At 57.8% G+C, this 23551-nt stretch overlaps 2 protein-coding genes across 3 annotated transcripts; one reads left to right on the forward strand and one right to left on the reverse strand.

Annotated features, from left to right (window-relative positions):
- Positions 1–792: 792 nt before the first annotated feature.
- MAP2K2 (mitogen-activated protein kinase kinase 2) lies at positions 793–15459 on the reverse strand. Its single transcript, XM_064497287.1, has 11 exons — positions 15285–15459; positions 13571–13781; positions 11685–11831; positions 10921–10998; positions 10355–10406; positions 10131–10255; positions 8060–8273; positions 6873–6937; positions 5868–5929; positions 5062–5107; positions 793–3986 (listed from the first exon to the last, which is right to left on the reverse strand). The coding sequence occupies exons 1-11, from the start codon at positions 15368–15370 to the stop codon at positions 3876–3878; spliced, it is 1197 nt and encodes a 398-aa protein (XP_064353357.1). The 5' UTR covers positions 15371–15459; the 3' UTR covers positions 793–3875.
- A 2590-nt stretch (positions 15460–18049) lies between these two features.
- Positions 18050–23469, forward strand: CREB3L3 (cAMP responsive element binding protein 3 like 3). Of its 2 annotated transcripts, none has more exons than XM_026119249.2 (10): positions 18050–18181; positions 19695–19819; positions 20038–20293; positions 20636–20751; positions 21175–21306; positions 21426–21532; positions 21736–21804; positions 21976–22060; positions 22598–22694; positions 22769–23469. In XM_026119249.2, exons 2-10 carry the CDS (start codon positions 19697–19699, stop codon positions 23098–23100), a joined length of 1317 nt encoding a protein of 438 aa, XP_025975034.2. In that variant the 5' UTR covers positions 18050–18181; positions 19695–19696; the 3' UTR covers positions 23101–23469. The 2 variants fall into 2 exon arrangements, with proteins under 2 accessions (XP_025975034.2, XP_025975035.2); XM_026119250.2 differs by having other exon boundaries at positions 21178–21306.
- The last annotated feature ends 82 nt before the right edge of the window (positions 23470–23551 follow it).

A 23551-nucleotide genomic window follows, 5' to 3' on the forward strand; every position in this document is an offset into this window, starting at 1 on the left:
GGGCTGCGGCGGGTGCCCCAAAGGTGCCTCGGGGGGGGGGTCATGCCTGGGAGAGGCGAGAGGCAGCACCCAAGGGTGCCCCCTCCCCCCAGCGCCCACCGCCACGCGCTTGCGGCCACGCGCTCGCTTTCGCTTTCCGCTGCCGCCTGCCCCTGCGCTGACGTGGGCCCCGGCGAGCGCCCGGCAGGGCCCCCGCGCCCGCCAGCCCGGGCCCCAGGGTGGCCCCCGCCGGAAAGCCACTTTCCGGCCCTCCCCGGGCCGCCGCGAGGCCCCAAAATGGCCCCCCGAAGCCCTTTAGCGAGACGGATACGCGGCTCGCGGCGGCCGAACCCCTTCGCGCACCCCCCGGTGCCCCCGAAAACCCGCTGCCGGCAGCGCTCGCGTCGGGGCCGGTGCCACACGGGGCTCCCCGTCGGCTCCCCAAGGCATTCGGGCTCCGTTAAAACACCCAACGCCACCACGTCTCCTGCGGGGGCGACCAAAAAGTGGGCCGTTTCCACATGTGAAATGAGTTTGTTCCAGTCTCAGCCCTCCCGCCCCTGCCCGGCCACATTGCGGCCGCGGGGAGGGGAGTTTTTACGCCGGGAGATGCCTGCACGGCAGAGATGGGTCTCCAGCGCTGCTTCGCTGCCATCCCTGCCACCGGGCTCCATTCAGCATCTGGATAATTTAAATTTTACAAAACAGAAGTTATTTTTGACATGGTTAAATTCGCTTGCGCCCGGCTTATGTTTCAGGTTTCGGTTGAGCGCAGGTAAAGCTGCTTACGGGAGAAACAACAGCAAAGGCCTGTAAATGTAAAGTGCCGCTTATTTATTTATTTCTTTTATTTTTTTTTCTCCTCCAGGATGAAAATATCGAGTTAAAAAAAACTGCACCAACAACACACTCAATACACTTTCTCCTCCTCCAAAAAAACCCAAGCGCCAAAGCAAAACAGCCCCCAAAATACGCTAAAGCTTCCAAAGCGCCCGACTCCCTACCTTTTCCTTAAATAAGAGGCAAAACACGACAACGGCCGCTGCCCCGGTGCCTCCTGCATCACTTTGGAGCGGCGTGTTTATCCCGCCGAGCGGCACTCCGACAAGAAAACGGCCTTCGGGGCCGGGGGGCCGCTTTGAGGTCTCCAAGCTTTATCGGCCGGCGCGGGCAAAGCCCTTGCTTGGGCCGTTAAACCCTACCTGCTTTCCTCCTCTGTAATTCCAGGCTGCCGGAGCAGCTGGATGCTGCCTCTGTTTCTACTTGCCCGTCTGCCGGAGTGGAAGCGGCGCCCGGTCCCCTGCGCCCAGCCGCGGAGCCCCCCCGGCCGGCTGCCCCCGCAAGAGAAAAGTCCTTTACGATAGAGCATCAAAGCAGGTAACGCCGGGGTTAAAACGCGGGTTTTCACAACGTGGGGGCATCCAAAGCAACGCCATCCGCTCGGGGGGGGGGGGGAAGGGGGTAATTTTTTAGGCCCCTATTTTGCTGTTGAAACGGGCGGCGCATCCGAAGCGCAAGCTGGGGCCGCTCCGGTTCGATGGGGCGACTTCGTCCTTTGCTGGGGAGGAGGAGAGGGAAGGGGCGACGCCACCGGGTCCTGTACTGACCCCCCCCCCCCCTTTTCGGGGGGACATTGCAGCAGGTAAAGGTGGGGGGACCCGAGCGCGGTGGATGGCGACGCAACAGCTGCCAACCCGACGGGGCGAGAACCCGTTTGAAAGCGGCAGTAACCCAAAAAGACGGAAAACGCAACCAAAAAAAAAAAAAAAAGAGCATCAAATGTCACAGATCCCCCCCCCACTTGCTCCTTTACCCCTGCGGTTCGGGGATTCACCGTCCGGGGCTGCAATGTGGGGAGGGCGAGGGACCGAGTCGCTCCTACGGCTCGTTTCTACATCGAACGGGAGAAGAAGAGGGATGGTTAAACAGAATAAAGCCCGACGCAGCGCGAGGGGCTCGCCCCAGCCCCGCCATCCTCACGCCCGCCCCGCGGCCAAGTCCGCCGCCGGAGCCGGCCTCCCTGCGCGCCCGGCAGCCGCGAAGGTATGTACCTAATCTCTTGCTACGCTAGAGGTAGCTCAAGAGAAGCAGGATTCGGTAAAGAGCAAGCAGCCTGTTTTATGTTATTTAAGCTTTGATTCCTTTCCCTTAAGGAAATAAGGACCAGATCTGCCCTGACAGAGAAACATCCAATATAGTCACTTGGCAAACTCCAAAAAGGAAAAAAAACATTTCTTTTTTATATATATATATATACACACACATATATATATAAAAAATACATTATTTTTATATATATACATATACATACATTATATATATATATAAAAAAAAATATGGCAGAGAATCACAAGACAAATCCAGCTTGGGACAGCCCCGCAGTGACCTGCCGCCCGGCCCTGCAGCCAGATCGGCTCAGGGGCTGCCCCGGTGACGGCAGCGAACAGAGCTACCCTTTCCGTGCGGCCACCAGCACCGTCCCCACGGGCGGACGTCCGCACGTGGCGGAGACACACCGCCACGATGCCAGGCGCGAGAGCCAGGCCGCGAGCAGCTCCGGTGCTGCCGCAGAGCGTGGCTGGCACCGCAGCCGGCCCCTCCGCGGAGCAGAGCAGGCTGCGCTGGGGCTGCGCTAGGGTTTGGGCGCTCGAGGGTTTTGCAAAGGCAAAGAGGGACGGGAAAACCCCGTCAGGTCAGCTTAGAGACCCCATTGGCCTTTGGAAAACCCCCTTCCCCAAAGCTCCGGGTGAAGCGAGTCTTGCTGGGTGGGTTGCATTCGCCTCCCGGCGGACTGTAACGCGCAGCTGAGCTTAGCCGCGTCTCCCTGCTTCCCTGGCCCTTCTGCAGCTCACGCAAGCCCCCGCCGAACGCCCGTGCCGAAAACCCGTGGAGGCTGAGCGGAGGGAGGACTCTGTCGAGCCCCAATGGAGAGCCCTGGCAGCTCCAAGCCCCTTACGGGGCACCTTATTCCTTATTTCTCTTCCATAACAAGCTGAGAGCTCGGCCTGAAAGTCCAACAGATCAAGACGATTCACTAAATATCCAGTGCACAACAAGAACAGGCTTTAAAAACAACTTTTTTCTTTTTTTAAAAAAAAACAAACAAAAACACACAAGTCTCTTTCTCTCTTCCACCTGCAGACGGACCGCCAGCCCCCCCGGGCCCAGCACACACGGCTCCGGCCCAGCCAGGCCCCCGGCTGGAAGAGGGTGGGAGAGAATTCCCTGCTCTTCTCTAGCTAAGCTAAAAATAATACCCCGGACCTCCTCCCTGGGTTCGCAGTGCACCTGCCAACGTCCCCCAGCGAGCTCTCGGCGAGGCCCACGGCCTCCCCTGCTCTCTGCCAGTACATGAGAGACGGCAGCACCATTTTGGGGCTCGGACAAGCCCCTCGGCCGGCTGCTCTGACCCGGCAGGTTTCTCTCTTCCCGGCAGCACGGATTTCTCTGCTAACCACCTTTGAGCCCACGCGAAAACCAAGAAAATGAAACGTCTCCAATCCCTCGTCCCCATACCCCTGCCACCTTCTCACACATACACGCAAGCGCGCACACGTGATTTCTTTTGTTTTTTTTTTTTTTTAACCCAAGTGAACATGTTTCCAAAAGAGAAAAATTAACACAAGCAGCACCACGTTTCCCAAGTGTCAGGAGCTCCAGAGACCGATCGGAGCCAGAGCGGAGGCCTGGAACACCCCCAAACCAAAAGAAATGAAGCCCGCTTTCGCTCTCGGGGGTCAGCTGGCAGACGTTTCCGAGCGATGGTGCTTTGCCATTTGGACGTGAGGTGAGAAGGGGCCGGGGACAAGGAAGAAGGGCGGTTCTGTCATTTACGGAAGGGCAGGAAATGGTGACAGATAGGCAGATGTACTGACACCAGGCGGTCGGCTCGGCGGTCACATGGCAGTGCGGGTGGGAGTACTGGGCTGGTTTAACCGCAGCGTTTTACACAGCCAGCCGGCAAAATCCACCTCTTCCACTTCGGAGCGCTTAATAAAGGTGTGATTCTGAAAGGAAGACAAGGCAGGGTTAGGAACACGTCTCTGCAGCGCGTTGCTGCTCCTCAGACCCTCCTCGATAGCCAGCGGGCACCAAAAACTGCACCCGACCCCGTTTCGGAGCCCTAACCCTCCAGGGCAGCTTCACACTGCTGCTTGGCACCGGCCTGAGGCGAATCCCCCCTCAAAGCCCAGGAAGGTCCCTGCTGCGGACAGGTCCCCGTCAAGGCCACCAGATCCCTGGTGCTGCAGCTCAGGCTGCTCTCAAGCAGCACAACTGCATTTTGAGAGCAATTTCTAAGTATTTGTTACTTCCAGCCACGTGCCTGGGTTTTTGATCAGTGCAGCGGCACAAGCGCCGGGCACGCGGCGCTCCAATCGGCCGATGCACGTGCACGGGACGTAATGAAGAGTTAAAGGAGAGAGCAAAGCCTGCCCGTCTCCTCCCCTGGGAGCAGGGCATATCGCCTCTGCAGACAGGCTGGCAGAGCAAGGTGCGGGCTCGGGGCTGGAGCTCTCCCGTGCTCGATGCCGGGGTCTCGTTCGCCCCTTCGAAGGAAACGCTGCTGCCTTGGGGACGACTCCCCCAAGGGTAACGGATGAAGGGTGACCTTCGCACGAGGGCACGTGGCCTGTGCAGGCTGGCAGCTGGGATCGGGAGGACCACAGGCCACTGCCTGCTGCACAGGGTGGCAGGGAGCATGCAGCTGGAGCTCAGGGGCTCAGCATCCCACTTAGGAGGAAAACTGGGCTTAACACGGATAAGCTGGACTCCTCTGGCCTGTTTGTCCCAGGCGCCTTCTCAGAAACGGGATGGCGTTAGAGCCATACCGTTCCCATCCCGGGCTCCGCTGGGGAGGGGTGGCAGAGACTCTGCATGGGCTAGAGAGCATCATTACCTTTGAACGAAAGGTAAGTGAGTCTCTCTCTCTCTCTCCCCCCCCAGCTCTGTTTGGCTCCTCTTGGGCTCAGCTGGGGAGTTTCCAGGCTTTTGAGCAAAGGAGGCAGAGAGGGATGGGATGGAGCAGCAGTTTGCTGATCCGGTGCCACCCATGGTAGAAAGAAAATTGCTCTCCCCACTTACCATCAGCATCTTCAGATCTGCCCGTTCTGCTGGATTTTTAATTAAGCTGAAATGAGAAGAACAAAAGAGCAAAACCAGCACTGAGACACTTCTTGTGAGAAGCTGCTTATCTGGCTGGAAAGGTCTCCAGCTTCACTGAAAACCACCCGTCCTTCTGCCTGGCTTCCCCAGGAGACTGGCAGCACAGAAATGGCTCAGAAAGCATCATTTCTAATGCCTCAGCTTTTAGGCAGAGCTGTAAGATCCATCTCTTCTAGACTGTGGATGAACTGCTCCCTCCCTGACCCCTGCAGAGAAAAGGACCTCTTGTTTTTCAGGGATTATGATTTTGCAGCGTCCATTTTGCAAGGTTGTTTTAAGGGGGGCTGCAGCAGTGTATTCAGGTGGGTCCCCAGTATCAGAGTCTCAAAAATCAACAGCAGGCCTGGTGCCTGCAAGGCTGCAGACTGAGTCGCAGCCAAAACCTCCAGCCGCAGCACGGCCCCATCAAACTCGCGCCTACAGCACCCCTAACAACCTGCCCTGCTGTCCCACTGCCAGGCTGGAGCACAGGTCATGTCTGGAGGCTTCAGTGATAGCGCAAAGCGTAACCACAAATAAACTGCTTTTATTCCAATCCTTCACAAGGAAGGAGTTTCCAGCACAACACAGGGTCACTGCAGCCAGGCCAGAAGAGGGGGAGATCACTTAAAGAGCGTGGAGAACACTGGGTTATACTGAATATTTTTTGCTTGGAAATGGAGCTCGCTGAGCCATTAGTGAGTACGTATAGGTCTCCACATTCAGGTGCAAGCAGAAATCCTTACCATTTATTTACAAACTCCTGGAAATCTTGCGTGAAAACTCCATTCGGCAGCTTGGGAGGTGGCTGCGGAAAGAAGGAAAAGGGTTTTCTGCATCACTGTGTGTTAATGGGTCAAGAAGCACAACATCACCTACAGTCTTTAATGAGCCACAGAAAAGCTGTGGCTCCAAAACCACCTTTCTCCTGAGAATTACCCTTTAAAACCAGAAAACTGCTACCTTCCATTTCTACTCCGGCAGCACATGGCAGGGCCGGCAGGAAACTGCTGCCCCAGCACCAGAGTGCAAATGAGGGTGGCAGCTTTGAATTACTGCCAAAGCTGGGAGTCCAAAATTGCAGCATCAGAGTTCTGGATCCAACCTTGCAAATCCCAGCTCCGTCAACACCTATGGCAGATGAAACCATTCCAAAAAAATGGTAATTAGAGGCCAACTCCTACCACCTTAAAAGGGGAAGCTGCTCTTTCCCCAGACTCATTAACTCCCTGCTTGGACAGATCCTGCTGCAAAAGGCTGGCAAGACATTTCAGTCTGGGATTTTAGCACTGGCCAGCTTTCAGATCACCCTTATTCAAAGGGCTTGATCCGAGAAGACAGGAACGATCTCAGCATCTGCGCAGAGGGAGCGTTCGTCCTTTGCGGATCTAGGGAGGAGCGTGTTCAAAACAGCTGACTGCAGAAGGAACAGGTCATTACACCCAGGAGCTCCCCTCCCTCGCTGCTCTCCCGATGCTACTTTCAAGGGTATTACGAACTTCCATCTGCAGAGCCTTATTCCAAAACTAGAGGTGTTTTTGCGCTACAAAGAGATGGGAGGAGAAAGCAGGGAATGGGGAGAAGGAACAGATTTCAATGCAACTCAGAGAAGAGGCTCTGTTGAAACCTTTAGTTCTTATTAACTGGCAAGCAAAGGTTTTTGAGCTTATCCTGAGCAAGCAGAGCAGGCACGACACCCTCTTGGCACCCTCAGAGAAGCCTGGCAGAGCCAGCAGCAAAGAAATACCTACCTCATTAACAATATAGTCCAGCAGTTCAAAGATGGCCATTGCAGGCCGGCTGTCCATCCCATAGCCTGCATGGTTAAGATGACAGAAATAATGGTGAGATGTTGTTCAGGGACAGCAAAGGGCTTCATTTCAAGTAAACAGAATGCGCATTGTGGGGCTTTGCTGGGAGAGGCAGAGGCGACCAACTTGGGAACTGACTTGTGGTTGAAAAACAACAAAAGAAAAACCAAAAAACATTCCGAAATTCAGGATTTCTATCACCACTCCTATAGGGCAGATTTATTTCCTAGCTAGGAGTGCCTGGAGAGTACCAGACCATATGGCTTGGCAGACTGGAAGCGGTTCCAGAGCCTTCTGCTTCCAAACAAACGGCTCAAATGAAGCCTGCCTCCAACATCACCCAAGCACGGCTGTGCCGAGGCCCGTGCAAGTTTGGTAGTGTCACGAGAGCTCCCAGCAAAGTTGTTCCCAGTAAAGCTGCCCTAGCTTGAGAGTACTCTTTCGGCAGCATGGGCAGAGCCTGAGGAGCAACACAGGCCACGATCAACTGCTCCTCGAAGCATCTCCTCGAAGGGACAAACCCTGGGGCACTTCACCCTGCCAAAGCCTGTAGCGTCCCCAACACAGACGGCTTTGCTGTATGGCCTGAGCCTGCCTCACCGGCACCTACAGCAGCCCTCCTCCCTCCCAAGAGGGAGGCTCAGAATAGACAGTAGCGAACATTGTACGGTTGGAAGGATGACACTTCCAACTCGGATCCCACAAAGAGCTGGCTACCCTGATTTTTTGGGCCTTTTTGTGGGCCACAACATGAGCTAAAGGAACTTGTGGTGCCCTGATAAAGTGACCTCTTCCAAATCAAAACACTATACCCTTAATACATCCTGGCTGAGCACTCCAAATCTGTTCCTTCGCAGTATCCTGAAAGCAGCAGCCTCAGCTCTCCACACAAGACCAGAATCCCATGTCCATTTGTAAGGAATTACAAAACTTCTCCGTAGGAGTGGATTCTGCTGGTGCACTTACACAGGTTAGTCCGCTCTGCAGAGAAGGGCAATGCAAGAGCACTCGCCAGCCCCCACGACCTCATCTAAAATAGCCTTTTGCTAACCCAGCCACGCAAACAACATTCAACCCCTTCAGCCCCACATCTAGGTGTTGTTTTCAATGCATACGACAGCCCCTACCACTGATGGGGCGTCCTGGGGGCCTGGCCCGTGGCGAGATGCTGTGCGACTCTCCCTCTGCCCCGTCCACCACAGGACGGCCAAATATTGCTTCCAGTTCCTTGGAGTCTGGCGGGGGGATTGGGTACCTTCCGATAGACAGCTCCACTAACGACAGACCCATGCTCCAGATGTCAGACTGGACCGAATAATGGGTGCCCTGCAACCGCTCGGGCTGGAAGGAAAGACCACAGGGGGAAAAAAAATACACCTTAGTAATGATGCAGCATTTCAGTACACAGATTAATATAAAAATCATATCCTGAAATTGAACTGAGACTCTATACTCCGAATCCCCTCTCCAAGGGAAAGGTCTGGCTCTTGCAAGCTATATTACTTCCCCCACAGGGCTGAGGTGCAGCAGGGGCAAAGCCGTATGGGAACTCAAAGCATCCTTTTTACGAGCAGGAGTCCTCCAAGGGCCCAAGACTCCTGGAAGCTGCCAGAAGCATTAATGTGTGCAGAGGAAGCATGTGTGGAGGGGGAGGGAGGTCCCTTTCCTGGAAAGGTCGTGTGCAAACATAAAGCACCTGTACGCATCTAATCAACAGCTATGGTTGAGTAGCATTTACAACTGGTTATACTTGGGAGTCCAGAGTACACAGTAAGAGTCTATTTCTCAGTGAGCTGAGATCTGATGAACTCAATTAACCAGAAAAATATTTTTTCTGCTCATTCCTTTTAATTCCCAAGAGGAATCTGAGGAGCAGAAAATCCAGTCTAGCCTCCTATCCCTGCAAAAATCAACACAAGTCATCTATACTGGTAGCTTTGAGTCAGCTGTGCAGAGCCCAACGGCTGAGTGTGAAGGAGATGCTACTTTTAAACAGACACTGTCTAACTATAACTGTACTTTAATAACTGTTCCCAAAATACAAGAGCAGCTCAGAGCTCCGTATAGAAGTGTAGGCTGATGGCTTTCCTAACAACCCATTGCTGGTTCCCAGCCACGACCGCACGCAGAATGGGGAGCAGACACCCACCCTACCCAGAGCTCTGCAGCCAGCGGGACCTGGGGGCCCAGCGCTACCTAGGAGGTAATTTTATTGTTACAGCACCTGAGAGCGAGGAAAGCCAAGGACATGAGACAGAGCACAGAGTCCCACTGGGCACAGGGGAGTCTACCCAACGCTGTCCACGGCACTGTGTCACTGCCACCACACTGGGCTGCATATAAAGCATTAGCCCAGGGGTATCAAATAACCCGTGGCTCAGCAGACCTCCAGACCAAACTCTTCCCCGTTCTATAGTTGGGCTGATGCTGATTATGACTCTTTCAAAGAGGAGGCACAGCCAGCTCTTTCTGCAGTGCACCTGCACTGTGCAGGTTTGACACCCCTTTTGCAAGCTAGCACACAGTCAGAACAGCGGAGGAGGTGTGTGTATCAGCATCAGTGTCCCCTCCTCATCGGAGCACTCCATTTCTTGCATTTGGATAGATTCTCACTTACAGAAAGAGGAGAGGATATTTTTGAACCCACAGACACCAGCTGAAGAAACTGGAAGTATCTGTAGGATCAGAACTTCTTTCTTTCTCACCACCACTGCCTGGGCACAGGTCAGAGCTGATCAGCTGCCCTGCGGTAACTGCCGGGAAGCAGCGCCGCAGCCGGCTCCACCCTGCAGGCCCCTGAGCTGGCTTCGCTGCAGCGAGAGCGGAGGGAAGTCCTGTTACTTCGGGGGAGCTGCAGGCTCACCCAAAGCACGCCGACAGCTACTGCAGCCCAGGTGAAGCAGAGAAGGGCGTTAAACTATGACCTGATGGGACACTGACTCCTCAAGACGAGGCAGTAGCACTTGCTTCTGTCACACAGGATGAGTGTCCTCTGGTCTCAGTGTGTGCTATTGATAAACAGGCACGGTCAGACAGTGCCCAAAACTAGACAGGACAGTCCAGGTGAGGGTGGAAACATAGAGCAAAACTGAACAAATGGGACACCACACACCAACACCGTAAGAGTGCTTAACCCTCACCCTAAGTTGAGTTGAACCCGAGTTGTAAAAACCCACTCAAAAGTTGAAAGGAACTTACAGACATGTAGGACCGAGTTCCCACGAAAGAGTTTGCCATGGAGTCAATGAGCTGACCACTGACCCCAAAATCACACAGCTTAATCTCTCCTCGGGAATTAACCAGGATGTTAGAGGGCTTCACATCTGAGAACAGCGAAAGAGAAGAGCATTAACACAACGCTAGGTAAAAATAATCCAGGGCTCTTGTACCACAAGAAGTTATTTTTAGGTTCCTCCTCTCACCTCTGTGCATGATTTGGTGTTTCTCTCTCAGATATGCCAAACCTCTCAGAACCTACAAGGAAACCAAAGACAGGATGAGATGAGAGGCTAGGAAGGGAAGTGTTTTCCCTTAGCAGGGCACTTTGCATAAACTTCGGGAGCTGCCATCCTGCGGCTTCACTAGGAAAGCCTCCCTGTAGTGACTAAGTGTTTCAGGTTTTGCAATTTATCACCACGGACCGGGGTGAGCAATGGCTGTTGTTTAGATCTGTTCAGAGAACAAAACCACCTCCGCCATGTCAGTCACAAATCTTGGGTTTACTGCCCGAGAAAGTTTCGCCCAAAACTTCTCCAGGACAGGCCAACGCCAGTTGGTGCGGTGCTTCTCACTGAAAGGGGCCAGAGCTACAAGAAGTGGTTGGAAATAGATTCCTCCTTCCCATCACTCATGCACCACTGCCTACTACCCTAGTTCAGGATAGAAAAGTAATATATGAGGGAATGAAGAAAGCCTACTGAGGCAGGACAAGCATCATTCCCAAAAAGTGCCCAGCAAACACACTTCAGGCTTCCAGAAAGTAACTCACCGCTATACTGACTTTCCCCAAGATCTCCTCAGGAATTCTTTTGGCTTCTTTCAACACTTGATCCAGAGAGCCGCCATCCTGAAATGAAGAACAAAGAAATTATCAACACACCAAAGCCCAGCAGAAAGGCAGAGTAGCTGGCGATACAGTCTAGCATGCCCGCTGAGGTTAAGTGGTATAGGAGCAATACAGAGCATCCCAGCTCAGCTGTCAGCAACAATTTGGTACCAAGAACCCTCCCATTACAAGAAAAATGATCTCTGACGATCTGAGCTTAAGCTTCTCCGATAAAACTGACCCTCACTGAAAACTATTTTAATGCTGTCATCCATCATCTCTACTTCTTGCTGTTAGTTTTTAGCATGCTTTCCCTCGGAGGTCAACACAAAGATGATGCTGTCAGCACTGATCTGGAGGAGAAACAACATTCTTCCCTGCCAGAGACAACAGAAAATGCACACTGCACTTTAGGGAGTTCTGTAGAGTGGCAGGTTTACAACATTTCCGCTTGGCCAGCCCCCAAACCTCTGCTTCCGCTTTCCAAAAAGCGGACTTCTCCGTCGTTTAGATGCCCAAGGAGGACTGCGCAGCTCCTAGCAGGAGCTGAACGCACTCAAAGCAGCCAGAACAAGTAGTCACTGCAGCTGCCAGTTAAGAGCGCCGGCAGGCTTACCCATTTTGCCTGCAATTTCAATCGCGGGGAGATCCGACTCAGAACGTGGAAGTGGGGAGCAGCAGTTTGCAGAGGAGGAATGCGGACTCACCATGTGCTCCATGCAGATGGAAATCTCCCCATCGCTGTAGAAGGCTCCATAGAAACCCACAATATATGGGGAATTACACTCGTGCAGCACCTGCAGCTCCCGGATAATCTGGTTCCTGATGGCCGGTTTGATTTCTAAATGAATTAGCTGCCAAGAAAGAAAAAATAAGACCAAAGTATAGTACCTGGAAAAAAAAATTATGGGATCATACAAGCATGTCCTCAGTGCTGGAAAGAAGTGAAAAAGCATTTGAGGAAGCTCTGCTCTGACCTAGACTTTATTGTTTGCAAACTAAACATTAATGATAAAGGGGACAACCACCATGCCGCGCAGCCTGTTAGAAACTGAAGCAACTGCAGGCCCAAGTAGCGTGCTGAGATCGCACAGGATACAGAGCAGAAAGATAACTCAGAAGCTGGATGCAGATCTGACTCAGCATACAACATTTTCACAAGCTCTGTAGGTGTTGTAAGAATATAAGAGGTGTTCTAATATCAAGGAAACCACAGAAAGTAAAAAACCATGAATATTACGCACGTGAAAGACCAAATGCATTATTCCTTGAGCTTCATGTAGAGTCAGCTAACGAAGTTGTGGGTAGGGAAGCCATAGAGGCTAGAAAACATAATGCCAGGTTACAAAAGCAGCTCATCACCAGGGACTTCTGTCCTTCCTACAGGGCCACAAAGGCTGGTCTCTGCAGGGACGCACAGCACTGTGCTGCCTCATGCTGCGGCTTGCCTTGGGCTTCAGTTTCCAAACACTGAGCCCCAATAATTCCAAAACCGGTTACATCTAATGCTCCCAAATCAAATGCCACGATGGAAGACCTCAGAGATGTCAGCTCCAAGGGAAATGCGTTTTGCTCAGGAGACTCACTGAACTTTACCATTACATTGTAAACTGCTCCCACAGCAGGTGAGAACAGAGACTTTCAAGGAAGCTGTCCTGTGGATTAGCAGTTGTGCTACTCCCTCACCGAGCATTGGCCTTTCTAACAGGCAGATAAAACATTTCCTACTTTTCTATTACAGAATATCACAATAAGAGATGACTCCCATAAACCCATGTTTGAGAGGAACCGTTGTCATGATAGATTTGCAAGGCTGCTTGGAACTATCTTGGGGATCAATTAAATGCAAGCTGAGAGGTAAGCCTGGCACACACAAATTTCTCTTGTCTGCGCAGGAGCAGCTGAATGCTTGGGCTTGCAGTAGGGGAGCTGCTGTGCGCACAGGGAATTCTTCTGTCTATAATTTCTGCCAGCAATTTTCAGTCCTTGTTAGCCACAATCTAGGACTTCGTTGCCTGCTTTCTCCAGCCAGTTTAGCTGATGGAAAAAGAATAAACTTGTGTTTCCACAAGATGTGTTGCAAAGCTCTGAGGATCTGTTGCGGAGCGCACTGCCTCTCCCAGGAGAGGAGATCGGCGAAGGGCGAAATGGCTGGATCGCTAAAAGACAAGGCGAGAGAGACTCCACGCAAAACCCAGCTCAGGGCAGCAGGGACAGTCACCAACCCAGGTGAAGACATTTGTATGCAAATCTGCAGGGCAGAGCGGAGCCCATCTCACAAACATCACCTGGCTGCCAGCTTTGGCAAGAAGGTGCAGGAAACCAAATTCCCCTCCCTCTGCTACGCGCAACAGCCGCCCTGGGCTGACATCTCAAAGAGCCACATCTATTCCCAGGGCAGGCAGGAGAATGTCTCCAGAGCTGATAACCAAGACAGAAAGCAATTTCACAGCAGTAACACTCAGATCAGCACGAGGATGGGTTAGTGCAGAGAGATCCCGACTGAATCCTGCCTTCCTGGGGCTGGGATGAGTGCAACGTGCCATTGCAGCTTGCCTCTCCAGCAGGCCCCAGGCACCTGCCCCTCCGTTACCTTTCGTGCCATAATGAGTCCTGAGGGTTTGTGCTGCACTTTGGTGACCACGCCACCGTTGCCGGCTCCCAGCTCAGAGATCCTCTCAAAGTCATCATCCTTCAGCTCCCCGACCTTGGCTTTCTGGGTGAGAAAAGCTTCCAGGCGCTTCTTTTGCTGCTCATCCAGTTCCAGTTCCTCAAGCTTCTTCTGAAGGTCTACTAGGTTTGCCCTGGAGAAAGACAAGGAGGGGAAAGCAGAAACTGTTAGGAGTCTATGAGGCCATGGCCAGAGAAAGAGGGTTTGTTCTGTCCTTTGCTCTAGCAGCAGAGGCGAAATGAAAGCACGGCTCATGATCGGTTAGAAAGGAGGGCGCAAGGACCAGCAAAGCCAGAGAGAAGAGATTCCCCAAACCATTTAGTGGAAAACGTTTGGCATTGCAGGGAAGGAGAGGGAAATAACATCTTACACAAAATCAGGCCAAAACCATGATATAGCAACGAGACTAAAACGAGGAGAGACGCAAGGCTTGGCTATGTTGCTGATGGAGACATGCGGGCAGCAGAGATCAGTGATGCAATATCTGCCCAACACTTGCATCTCTCCCAGAGAGGTTTTTTAATACAGTCAGCTGTTTGAGGAAACCCCAAGGAGTGGGGAAAAGCGCTCAACCCTTAAAGGGGCGGCAGAGCTCAGCCTGGAGAGAGCGACAGCACCAGCAACCTCTCCCTTTCCAAAGGCAGGGAGCCGAGCTTGGGTTTCACTGCGAAACACGAGAAGGCCTTTCCACGGTGTCCAGCAACCCCCCCCTCCCCGCCTCGTTACATGCCCAGCCGCCCTGCCCAAACCGGCCGCCCCTCCGCTCCCCCAGCACAAAGGGATGTCTGTGCTCCCCCAGCACCTGCCGCCGGGCTCCCGGCGCCCAGCGCAGACCCGGGCCACAGCAGCCCCTGCGCCTCGTAACCTGGCTCCAGCCTTCGAGCCTCCCCCCTGCTTTTTTTCCGCCACCCTCGCACGCGTGGGCCCCCCCATAGCTCACCGTGGGGCGAGAGGTCGGGAAGGTCGCACCCGAACCCTCGCCGCCTGGCCCACCAGGGTTTGAGCCCCACGGGCGGCTCTGCCTCCTCGCAACCCCCCCAGCGCTGTCTGCCCCCTGCTTTCACCCCCCAGTCCAGGGGCACGGGCCTGGGATGCTGCACCCCCTCCTGCTGCTCCCCAGCCCTAGTCGCTCCCCCAAATTGCCCCCCAGCCTTGGTGCCCCGTCTCAGCCCTGCTCCTTCCCTGCTGGGCTGAGCCCCCCCCCCCAAACCTCCCCTGAGCCCCCCCAGCCAGCGCTGCCTGGACCCCCCGCTGCCTTCCCACCCGCATCCCAGCCACCCTGGGGACCGGAGCGGAGCCGACCCCCTGCCCCAGCCTGCCCGACCCCTAACCAGCCCCTGCCCCGGCCCCGTCCTACCGCCACCTCCACCTCCAGCCCCAACCAGCCCCTGCCCCTACCCAGGCCCTGCCCCGTCCTGCCCCGGCCCCTAACCACCCCCAGGCCCTGCCCCGTCCCGTCCCGCCCCGGCCTGTCCCCACCTCTGCCCCAGCCCCAGCCCCACCGCAGCCCCCGCCCCGGCTCTCCAACGCCGGCCCCGGGCTGGGCCCACGCTGCCCGCCAGCCCGGCGCCGCGCTGCCAGCCCCGTGACGGCGCAGGCCGGCCGCCGGGCCCGCCGCCGCCCCCCACTCACTCACTCGGCGGAGCCGTCGGGGCTGGGCCCCTCGGCGGGGCTGGGCGCGATGTTGAGGGCCGGCAGCACCGGCTTCCTCTTGGCCGGCATGGCCGCGCCGGGCCGTGCGGGGCCTAGCGGGGGCGCGGCCGCATGGCCGCGGGGGCGCGCGCGGGGGGGCGGGGCCGCGCGCGGCGGGGGCGGGGCCGCGCGCGGCGGGGGGGGGCGGGGGGCGGCGCGAGGGCGGTGCGTCGCGCCGAGCCACCCGCGGCGGCGGCGGCAGCGGCAGGGCAGCGGCGGGAGGGGAAAGGGGCGGGGCCGCGGCGTCTCGCGAGAGCGCGGGGCGGGTGTCGCGAGAGCGCGCGCCCGCGGGCGGGGGCGCGCGGGGGGCGGGGCGGGGCGGGGGAGGCGGGGTGAGGGAAGGGGCGAGGCTGGAGGGGAGGGATGGAGGGATGAGGGGAGGGAGAGATGAGACGATGAGGCAGAGGAGGGGAGGGCGTGGGGAGAGGGAAGGGGTGATGGCGGAGGAGATGAGGGAAGGGGTGATGGCGGAGGAGATGAGGGAACAGTGGACGAACGGGCGAGGGTGGAGGAAGGAGATGAAGGCGTGCGGTGAGGGGAGGAAGGGGCGAGGGCAGAGGAGATGGAGGGATGGGGAGCGGGAGAAGGGGTGAAGGCCTGGGGGGACCGAGGGCGCTCCAGGAGGGGGGCGGCGGCGAGGACGGACACCGCAGCCAAGGAGACAAAACCAGCCGAACCGGGGAGAACCGGGCTGTTGGGCTCCAGGCTGGGAGGCGACGTGTGACAGTGCCCCACCGTGCCGGGGGAAGGAGCGTTAATCAGGCGTTCAGTCATTAACAACCCCGACGAGCCTCCCGGCCCCGTGTCTGAGGCACTGCGGCTGCCGGGGCCCCCGCGCCCGCCGCTTTCCGCCCCCGCCCTTTATGGCTCCCCCAGCTCCGCGCGCGCCGAGCCCCACGCTCCGAGCAAAGGCCGAGAGTGTGACGTTCAAGGGCCTTAACGAAGCAGGGCGATTAGCAGCCGTGGCCCCGCGGGCGGCCTCGCCCTCGCGCCACCCGCCGCCGAGGAGCCGTCCGGCGTCGCCCGCCCGCGGCCCCAGCAGGCTGAAGAGGGGCCGGTGGCAGATTTACGGCTGTTGGGTGGTGTCGAGGCGGGGATGCTGGCAGCTTCGGGGTGAGCCGCACGCCCTTTGCTCGGGTGCCAGGGGGTTCCTGTCTCCAGTGGCAGGGCAATAAACGGTGGCGGGGCCAGGAGCGGTTGTGTCACTGCTGCAGCGGGTGGGCCGAGGGGCAAAGCCACGGCCTCGCGCCTGGCTGGGTCCCAGCGCCGTTCCCAGCACCGCTGGGCCCCTGTTTCACCCACCTCTCCCCCTCCTTGCTGGGGGCAAAGCCCCTCAGCTTGGTGCCCGCTGCACCTGCCTCTGTCCCGGGCTTCCAGGACCTGCTGTGATGCCCCGATCCGAGGGACAGGCTTGGGGACAAGCCATCTCGTCCCTGCCCTCCTGGGGCACTCCTCGCTCGAGGGTCCCCCTGTGGCCGAGCCGGTGCCAGGTGCACCACCGGACTGGGCCACCGTGTCTAATCAGAGGGCATCATGCAGCAAGATACCGGTCTCAGGCAGCCAGTGGGTGCCGGGCCCGTGGCCTTGTCCTCGCTGCCCTGCTTGCCACACCTTGGTCACACGCTTTCTTACTCACCGGGGCTCCTGGCTTGCTGCTGGGCTGTTGCACGGGGAAGTGTGAGAGGCCAAACCCTTCCCTTCCCTGAAAAATCCTTCCCTTCCCCACCAAATCCTTCCCTTCCCCACCAAATCCTTCGCTACCCAGCCAAATCCTTCCCTTCTTCGTGCCATGGCCCGGCTGCACTACCTGGTCCAACTCAGGCCATGGCTGGCTCTCCCCTCCCCAAGGGGGTCTCTCAGGGGGGGTTTGTCTGCTGGCAGAGAGCAGGATTGGGCCATGAGTCTCCTAACACCTGGTCCAGCAAGGGGACAGGAGAGCTCTGTGGCACGAAGGAGCTCTGGTGGCATCTGGGCGGGGTCTGGAGGCCAAGAGGACCTGGTTGGGGTAAAGAGGGCGGATACCCAGGACCATGTAAATATGTGCCATGACATTAAAACTCTAAAGCAGGGCTATCTGAGTGCAGTTGCCTCCCCAGGGCATCAAGCCCGTGTTTTTTTCGCTCCACTGGCTGCAGTTGATGCGCCTCCAGGCTGACACCCTCACCACGGGGCAAGGGACATGGGGGAAAACAGTGGCCAACAAGCTCCAACCCTTAGCGGGACAACTGAGGCACAGAGGGCAGGGGCTAGCCTTCGCGGGAGGGCAGTGCTGGGGACGGGCGGCAGCACCCAGGTGTCCGGGCCAGCCGCCCTTACCCTGGCCCCAGGGACCAGAAGGGGCCAACGTTTGTTGTGGAGCACGAGATACGTAGTGGAGTCTGAGTCAACGTCTTCCCCGGATGTTGTTCTCGACACTATAAAACGCGATTAATGCTGATACGCTGGTCTAAAAAAAGGGAAATCAGCCCCGAAATGGGTGAAAGTTCACGGGCAGCTGTGGCAGCTGGGACTTTGCCCCATCAGCCCTGGCCCCTCCTGCCCCCACTTAGTGGAGGAGGACAAAAACATTTAGCTAATGAGTTACGGAGTGGCGCAGGGCCTTCCCTGCGGCCCAGCCATCACTCAGCGCCAAGCCCCAATCAGGGCCCAGGCGATTTTGCAATCCTTGATGCTATTTCTGCCTGGTTGGAGTTTAAACTTTGCCACTCGGGTCAGGGCACCGTGAAGGAGGAGGAGGCAGCTGGGTTCGGCATCCGCCCCATTCCCTCTGTGTGCCGAGGGTGTTGGAAGGACGGGACGAACCCACGGACCCTGCTCCGCTAGGGCTGAGATCTAGCACAGGTAGGTCCTGGCTGCCAGCACCCACTGCCGGGCACTTGAGCCCCTCTGTCAGCACGGGGCCAACGGGGCTTGCCGGCAGGGCAGAGCAAGAGTGTCGGGGAGCGATGAACCCCTGTCCTGGGGACGGCTGCCAAACATTATGTCCTCAAACCAGGCTTGAAGGGCTCTTGGGTGGGTGGTCAATAGGTTGGGACGGTTGGAGGGGTGGTGCAGTGGGTGGTTGAGTGGTGGTTTGACAGTTGGTTGGGTGGCTGATTGGTCAGTCGATTGGTCAGTTGGTCAGTTGGTCAGTTGGTTGGTCGGTCAATCAGTCAATCAATTGGTTGTCCGTCTGGTTGGCCATTTGGTCTGTTGGTTGCTTGGTTGATTGGTCAGTTGGTTGATTTGGGTGGTTGACTGGTTGGGCGGGTGGTCAACTGGTTGGCCAATTGAACTGTTTGCTAACTGGTTGACTGGCTGGCCAGTTGGTTGACTGGTTGGCCAGTTGGTCAGCCGGTGGGTTGATCAGCTGGTTGGTCACCCAGTCGATTGGCCAGCTGGTTGGGTCTGGGGTATCAAACAGTTTCTGATAACTGGCCTGCTCTTGGCAGACCAGGGCTGAGTCCCCCCTGTCGGGGCTGGCCAACAGTAGCAGCCCCGCCCCCACCCCATTGGCCATCCAAAATGATTAACCTGATCTTCCCCGGTGCCTGAGCACATCGCGTGCGGCGGACGGGTCTGCTGGGGAAGCTGAGTGGGTGCCCAGATCTGAGTGCTCCTCATCCTCCTGCCCCGGGGTGGGGGGGGGCCTGGGGCGAGTGTATGCCCGTTGGGAGGGTCAGCCCTGGTCTTGCAGTTCTCTTGGGGGAAGAAATATAGTAACTGGGACTTTTCAGCCACTGGAAAAGGGTGGAGGGGGAAACCCAGCCCCAGCAGAGCCACCCATGGGTCACCGAGTCAGTGGGTGCAGATAGCCCACACACGTGCACGGTCATGCGTGTGCTCTGCCTCCCATGAGTGCACATGTGGAGACCTGGGCTTGCCCAGACGTGGTCACACATGCACAAATACAAGGGCTGGCACATGGGTACGGGTGTCCAGATACGCACACACACTGCTACATGGCCATGCGCGTGCACACGCGTGTGTGCATACGTCTAAATGGTCACGCACTTGCATATATGCACAGATGCACATGTAGATACACACACGTCAGCATGGTCATGCACGTGCACAGCCACCTACACACACATCCACATGGTCCTCCACACGTCCACATAGTCACAACTGTGCACACGCATGTGGCGACACATCCCCACAGTCTCACACACATGTCCCTTGCACCAGCCCTGTGCCCGCCCCATGATTCGGGGTGTCCTCAGGCACCCCAGCCCCAGGGCCATGTGGTTTGGGGGTGTAGGTGGGCCCCAGGGGCAGAGACCGGCAGTGACCACGGGGCTGGGGGACAATAACCCTGCAGGGGAACTGGGGCTGGTGGCACCCATGGCCAGTCTGACCCTGCCGCCCCCCCCAGCCATGGCCTCCAGTGTGGGTGGCCTCGACAGCCTCGACCTGCTGGACCTCCTCTTCGACCGCGAGGACGGGATCCTCCGTGGCGTGGAGCTGCGGATGCCTGTGGGCTCCTGGCAAGAGGACGTGGTGAGTCCTGCTGGGGCTCCCTGCCTTGCATGAGGGCCGGTGGTGCTGGCTCGCTCCAGAGCCCAAACCCCAGACCTTGCATGAGGGCCACATCCCCAGCGCCTGCACAAGAGCTGGGGGGGGGGGGGGGGGTGCATGGGGCCAGCCTGGCAGGGCAGCTCCTGCGGGCACCCATGGGCACGGGTTCCCCATGGTGATGGGTGCCCCTGTCCCTGCAGCATGCTCAGAACGGCGAGGACTTCCTCAGCTCCATCCTGGGCTCTGGGGACTCGGCGTCGGATTCTCCTGGCTGGTCGCCAGCTGCCAGCGACAGCGGGGTCTCCGAGGACCCCCCCTCTGACCAGCTCGACAGCCCCCTGGGGTGCTGCGATGGGGGGGCCGGCGAGGCCCCCTACCCCTACCGTGACCCTGGCCAGGCCCTGCCCCTGCTGGGGATGCCGAGGGCCCCGCGCCCCGAAGTCTCCATTGACCTGGGTGAGCCTCGCGGAGAGACCAGTCTGGGGACTGGGGAGTACTAGGGTGGACTGGGGGCACTGGAGTGGACTGGGGGCACTAGGGGAACTGAGGGAGCTGAGGGAGTTGGGGGCACTCAGGGGTACTGGGGTAGGTGGAGGAGCTGGGAGGACTGGAGGGGACTGGGCAGGCTGGGAAGAACTGGCGGGTCTGGGGCACTGGGGAAAGCTGGGAAACAGGGAGGAACTGGGCAGACTGGGATTAACGGGGGAGGACTGGAGGAGCTGGCCAGAGGTACTGCACTGGGGACTGGGGGACACAAGACACTGCGCTGCTGACGGCACCCACTCTTCCCTTGCCCAGACATGTGGCACCCTGGTTACTTCCTGGAGGAGAGCCAGGACCCACCCGTGGCCCCTGCGCCCGCATCCTGCACCCTCACCGTCAAGGACCTGCTGCTCTCGGGCAGCTCCGACCCCGTGAGTCTCCGTCCTTGTGTCCCCATCCCTGGCCTTCCCTGAACCATGGTCCCATCCCTGTTCCCATCCCTGGCCCCTGCTCAAGCATGATCCCATCTTCATCCTTGAACCATGGTCCCATCTCCATCCCTGTCCCTGCTTGACCATGATCCCATCCCCATCCCTGTTCCCATCTCTGTCCCTTCCTGAACCATGGTCCCATCCCCATCCCTGGCCCCTGCTTGACCATGATCCCATCCTAATCCCTGAACCATGGTCCCATCACCATCCCTGTCCCCATCTCTGTCCCTTCCTGGACCATGGTCCCATCCCCAACCCCAGCTTCGCTGCTGCCCCTGGTGCCTTGGTGACCCTCGTGGTCCCTCGGGGTGGGTGTGGGGAGACCTCGCAGCCCGGGGACATCACCCATCTGTGACCCCGCAGCAGCTGCCAGTGCCCAGCTCCCTGCTGCGGCACAGCCAGGGGCAGTGCCAGGAGCTGGTGCTGACAGAGGACGAGAAGAAGCTGCTGGCGAAGGAGGGGGTGTCCCTGCCCACCCAGCTGCCCCTCACCAAGGTGGGTCCCACAGCAGCCAGGTGCAGGGCGCCAGCACCACGGCCACTGGGCTCCCCTGCGTCCCCAGGGCCAGTGGGCTCGAGGTGCTCCCTGGCCACCCTGACCCCCGTCTCTTCCAGTACGAGGAGCGGGTGCTGAAGAAGATCCGGAGGAAGATCCGGAACAAGCAGTCAGCTCAGGAGAGCCGCAAGAAGAAGAAGGAGTATATCGATGGGCTGGAGAGCCGGTATGGCCCCCAAAATCCCTGAACACACCCTGCTCCTGGGGCAGCTGCACCCCAATCTCCCGGTCTTGCACCCACATCTTGCCCCAGGCACCCCTGGGTGCACCTAGCCTGGGGGGCCCAGTTGGCAGTAGTGCCACAAGCTGGGTGGTGCTGCGGTCGGGGCCATCCCCCCCTTATCGCGTCCCCCTCTCCCTGTCCCCCAGGATGTCAGCGTGCACGGCCCAGAACCAGGAGCTGCAGAGGAAGGTCCTGCACCTGGAGAAGCAGAACTCGTAGGTGCCCCAAGGGGGATAAGAGGGGCACGACAGGGATATGGGGACCAGGATCGGACTGTGGGGGGTGAGGACCCTCCTGGGCAAGCCCCACTGGGGGTAGGAGAGGCTTGGAGGAGGGTCCCAGCCTGGCTGGACCTCAGGGTGCTGATGGGGTCTCTGTGTCCCCAGGTCCCTCCTAGAGCAGCTGAAGAAGCTCCAGGCCCTCGTGGTGCAGTCGACCAACAAGGCAGCACAGACGGGCACCTGCATCGCAGTGCGTTGACCCCTCACTTCCTCAGCCATGGACCCCAACCCCCCCCAGCCCCAAATTCCCCAGCCTCCCCTTGGGTCCCAAGCCCCCTCTGTGGCCACCCTGCTTGGAGGGAGGGAACGAGGAAGGAAAGGAAGGGTGTAGGGACGGAGGAATAGATGGAGATGTGTGGGCAGCAGTGTGCAAGGTGGGCGGGAGGGGTAGATAAAAGTGTGCAAGGACAGATGGATGGAAGAAAGGATGAAGGTGAGATAGGAGGGAGGGATAGATGCTCCGAGGATGGATGGATGGAAGAAGGGATAGAGAGTGTGATAGGATGGAGGAATAGAGGCACATAAGCATGGATGGATGGAAGAGGGATGGAGATGTGCTAGGCTGGCGGCACATGAAGATGGAGGGAGGGAGGGAGGGATGAATGGAGGTGTGCTGGTGGGGGCACGTGGGCAGGGAGGGACAGCAGGATGCAGCCCTGGCTCTGCTGAAAGCGATGTCCCAGAGTCCAATCCCCCTCCACACAGTGACGTCCCCCTCTGTCCCCAGGTCCTGCTGCTCTCCTTCACGCTCATCGTCTTCCCCTCCATCAGCCCCTTCGCCCCCAACAAGGCTGAGCCGGACGGTGACTTCGGACCAGTGCGAGGTGAGGAAGGCCAGAAGGGTGGTGGGTGGGCACAGGGGGTGCTGGAGCGGGCCCTGACCCTCTTTTGCACACAGTTTTCTCCAGGTCCCTGCACAATGCGGCTGCCTCACGCGTGGCCTACGTGCAGCCCCATCCCGGGGACGAGAAGCCCCCAGAGCCGCTGTGGCCAGAGCGCCCGGGAGAAGCCCCTGAGACCCTGCACGAAGCCTTTGGCAGCCACACGTTCCCCCCACGCCTGGACAGAGCCTCCCCCCGCAACAGCACACGGCCGCTCGCCCCAGAGGTGATGAGCCGCGGCGATGGGGATGGCACTACACACCCAGGGGACAGTGCTGTGCCACCGCTTGCCTGGACCAAGCCCAGCCATGTTGGCCCAACAGTGCTGGAGCCAGCTGAGGAGCTTTAAGCAGCACCCAGGAACGCGGGGGATGCAATGGGGTGGCTCAGCACCCCATCCCCTATGGGACAGGGCCTTGAGGTAGCCCCGCTGGTGTCCCCCCTCCAGGCATGAGCACAGGCTGGACCCACTTGGTCTTGCTCATATCTGTGAATTGGGAAGGGGCAACTGGTTCCCACTGACCTTAGGGGGAGGGAAGGGGCTACTCTCACTCCCGCAGGCAGCAGGAGTTATAGGGAGACACTTGGGTCCCCCAGGATGGGGACAAGGGGATGGGAGGGGCACTGGGCTGGTTGGTCATTGATGTTGCAACTTGTTGGTTTTGTTCTTTTTTTAAGCTTCATTTTAATCTCTAAATAAAAGGTATTTTTGAACAAAACAAAACAAAACATCTACCTTAGCTGAGTACAGGGTGAGCTATGAGGGAATCAAGGGCCAGGACCCCCTTCTGCCCAGGTGG

This window comes from Dromaius novaehollandiae, chromosome 25 (genome assembly GCF_036370855.1).
Source record: "Dromaius novaehollandiae isolate bDroNov1 chromosome 25, bDroNov1.hap1, whole genome shotgun sequence".
Taxonomy (NCBI): Eukaryota; Metazoa; Chordata; class Aves; order Casuariiformes; family Dromaiidae; genus Dromaius; species Dromaius novaehollandiae.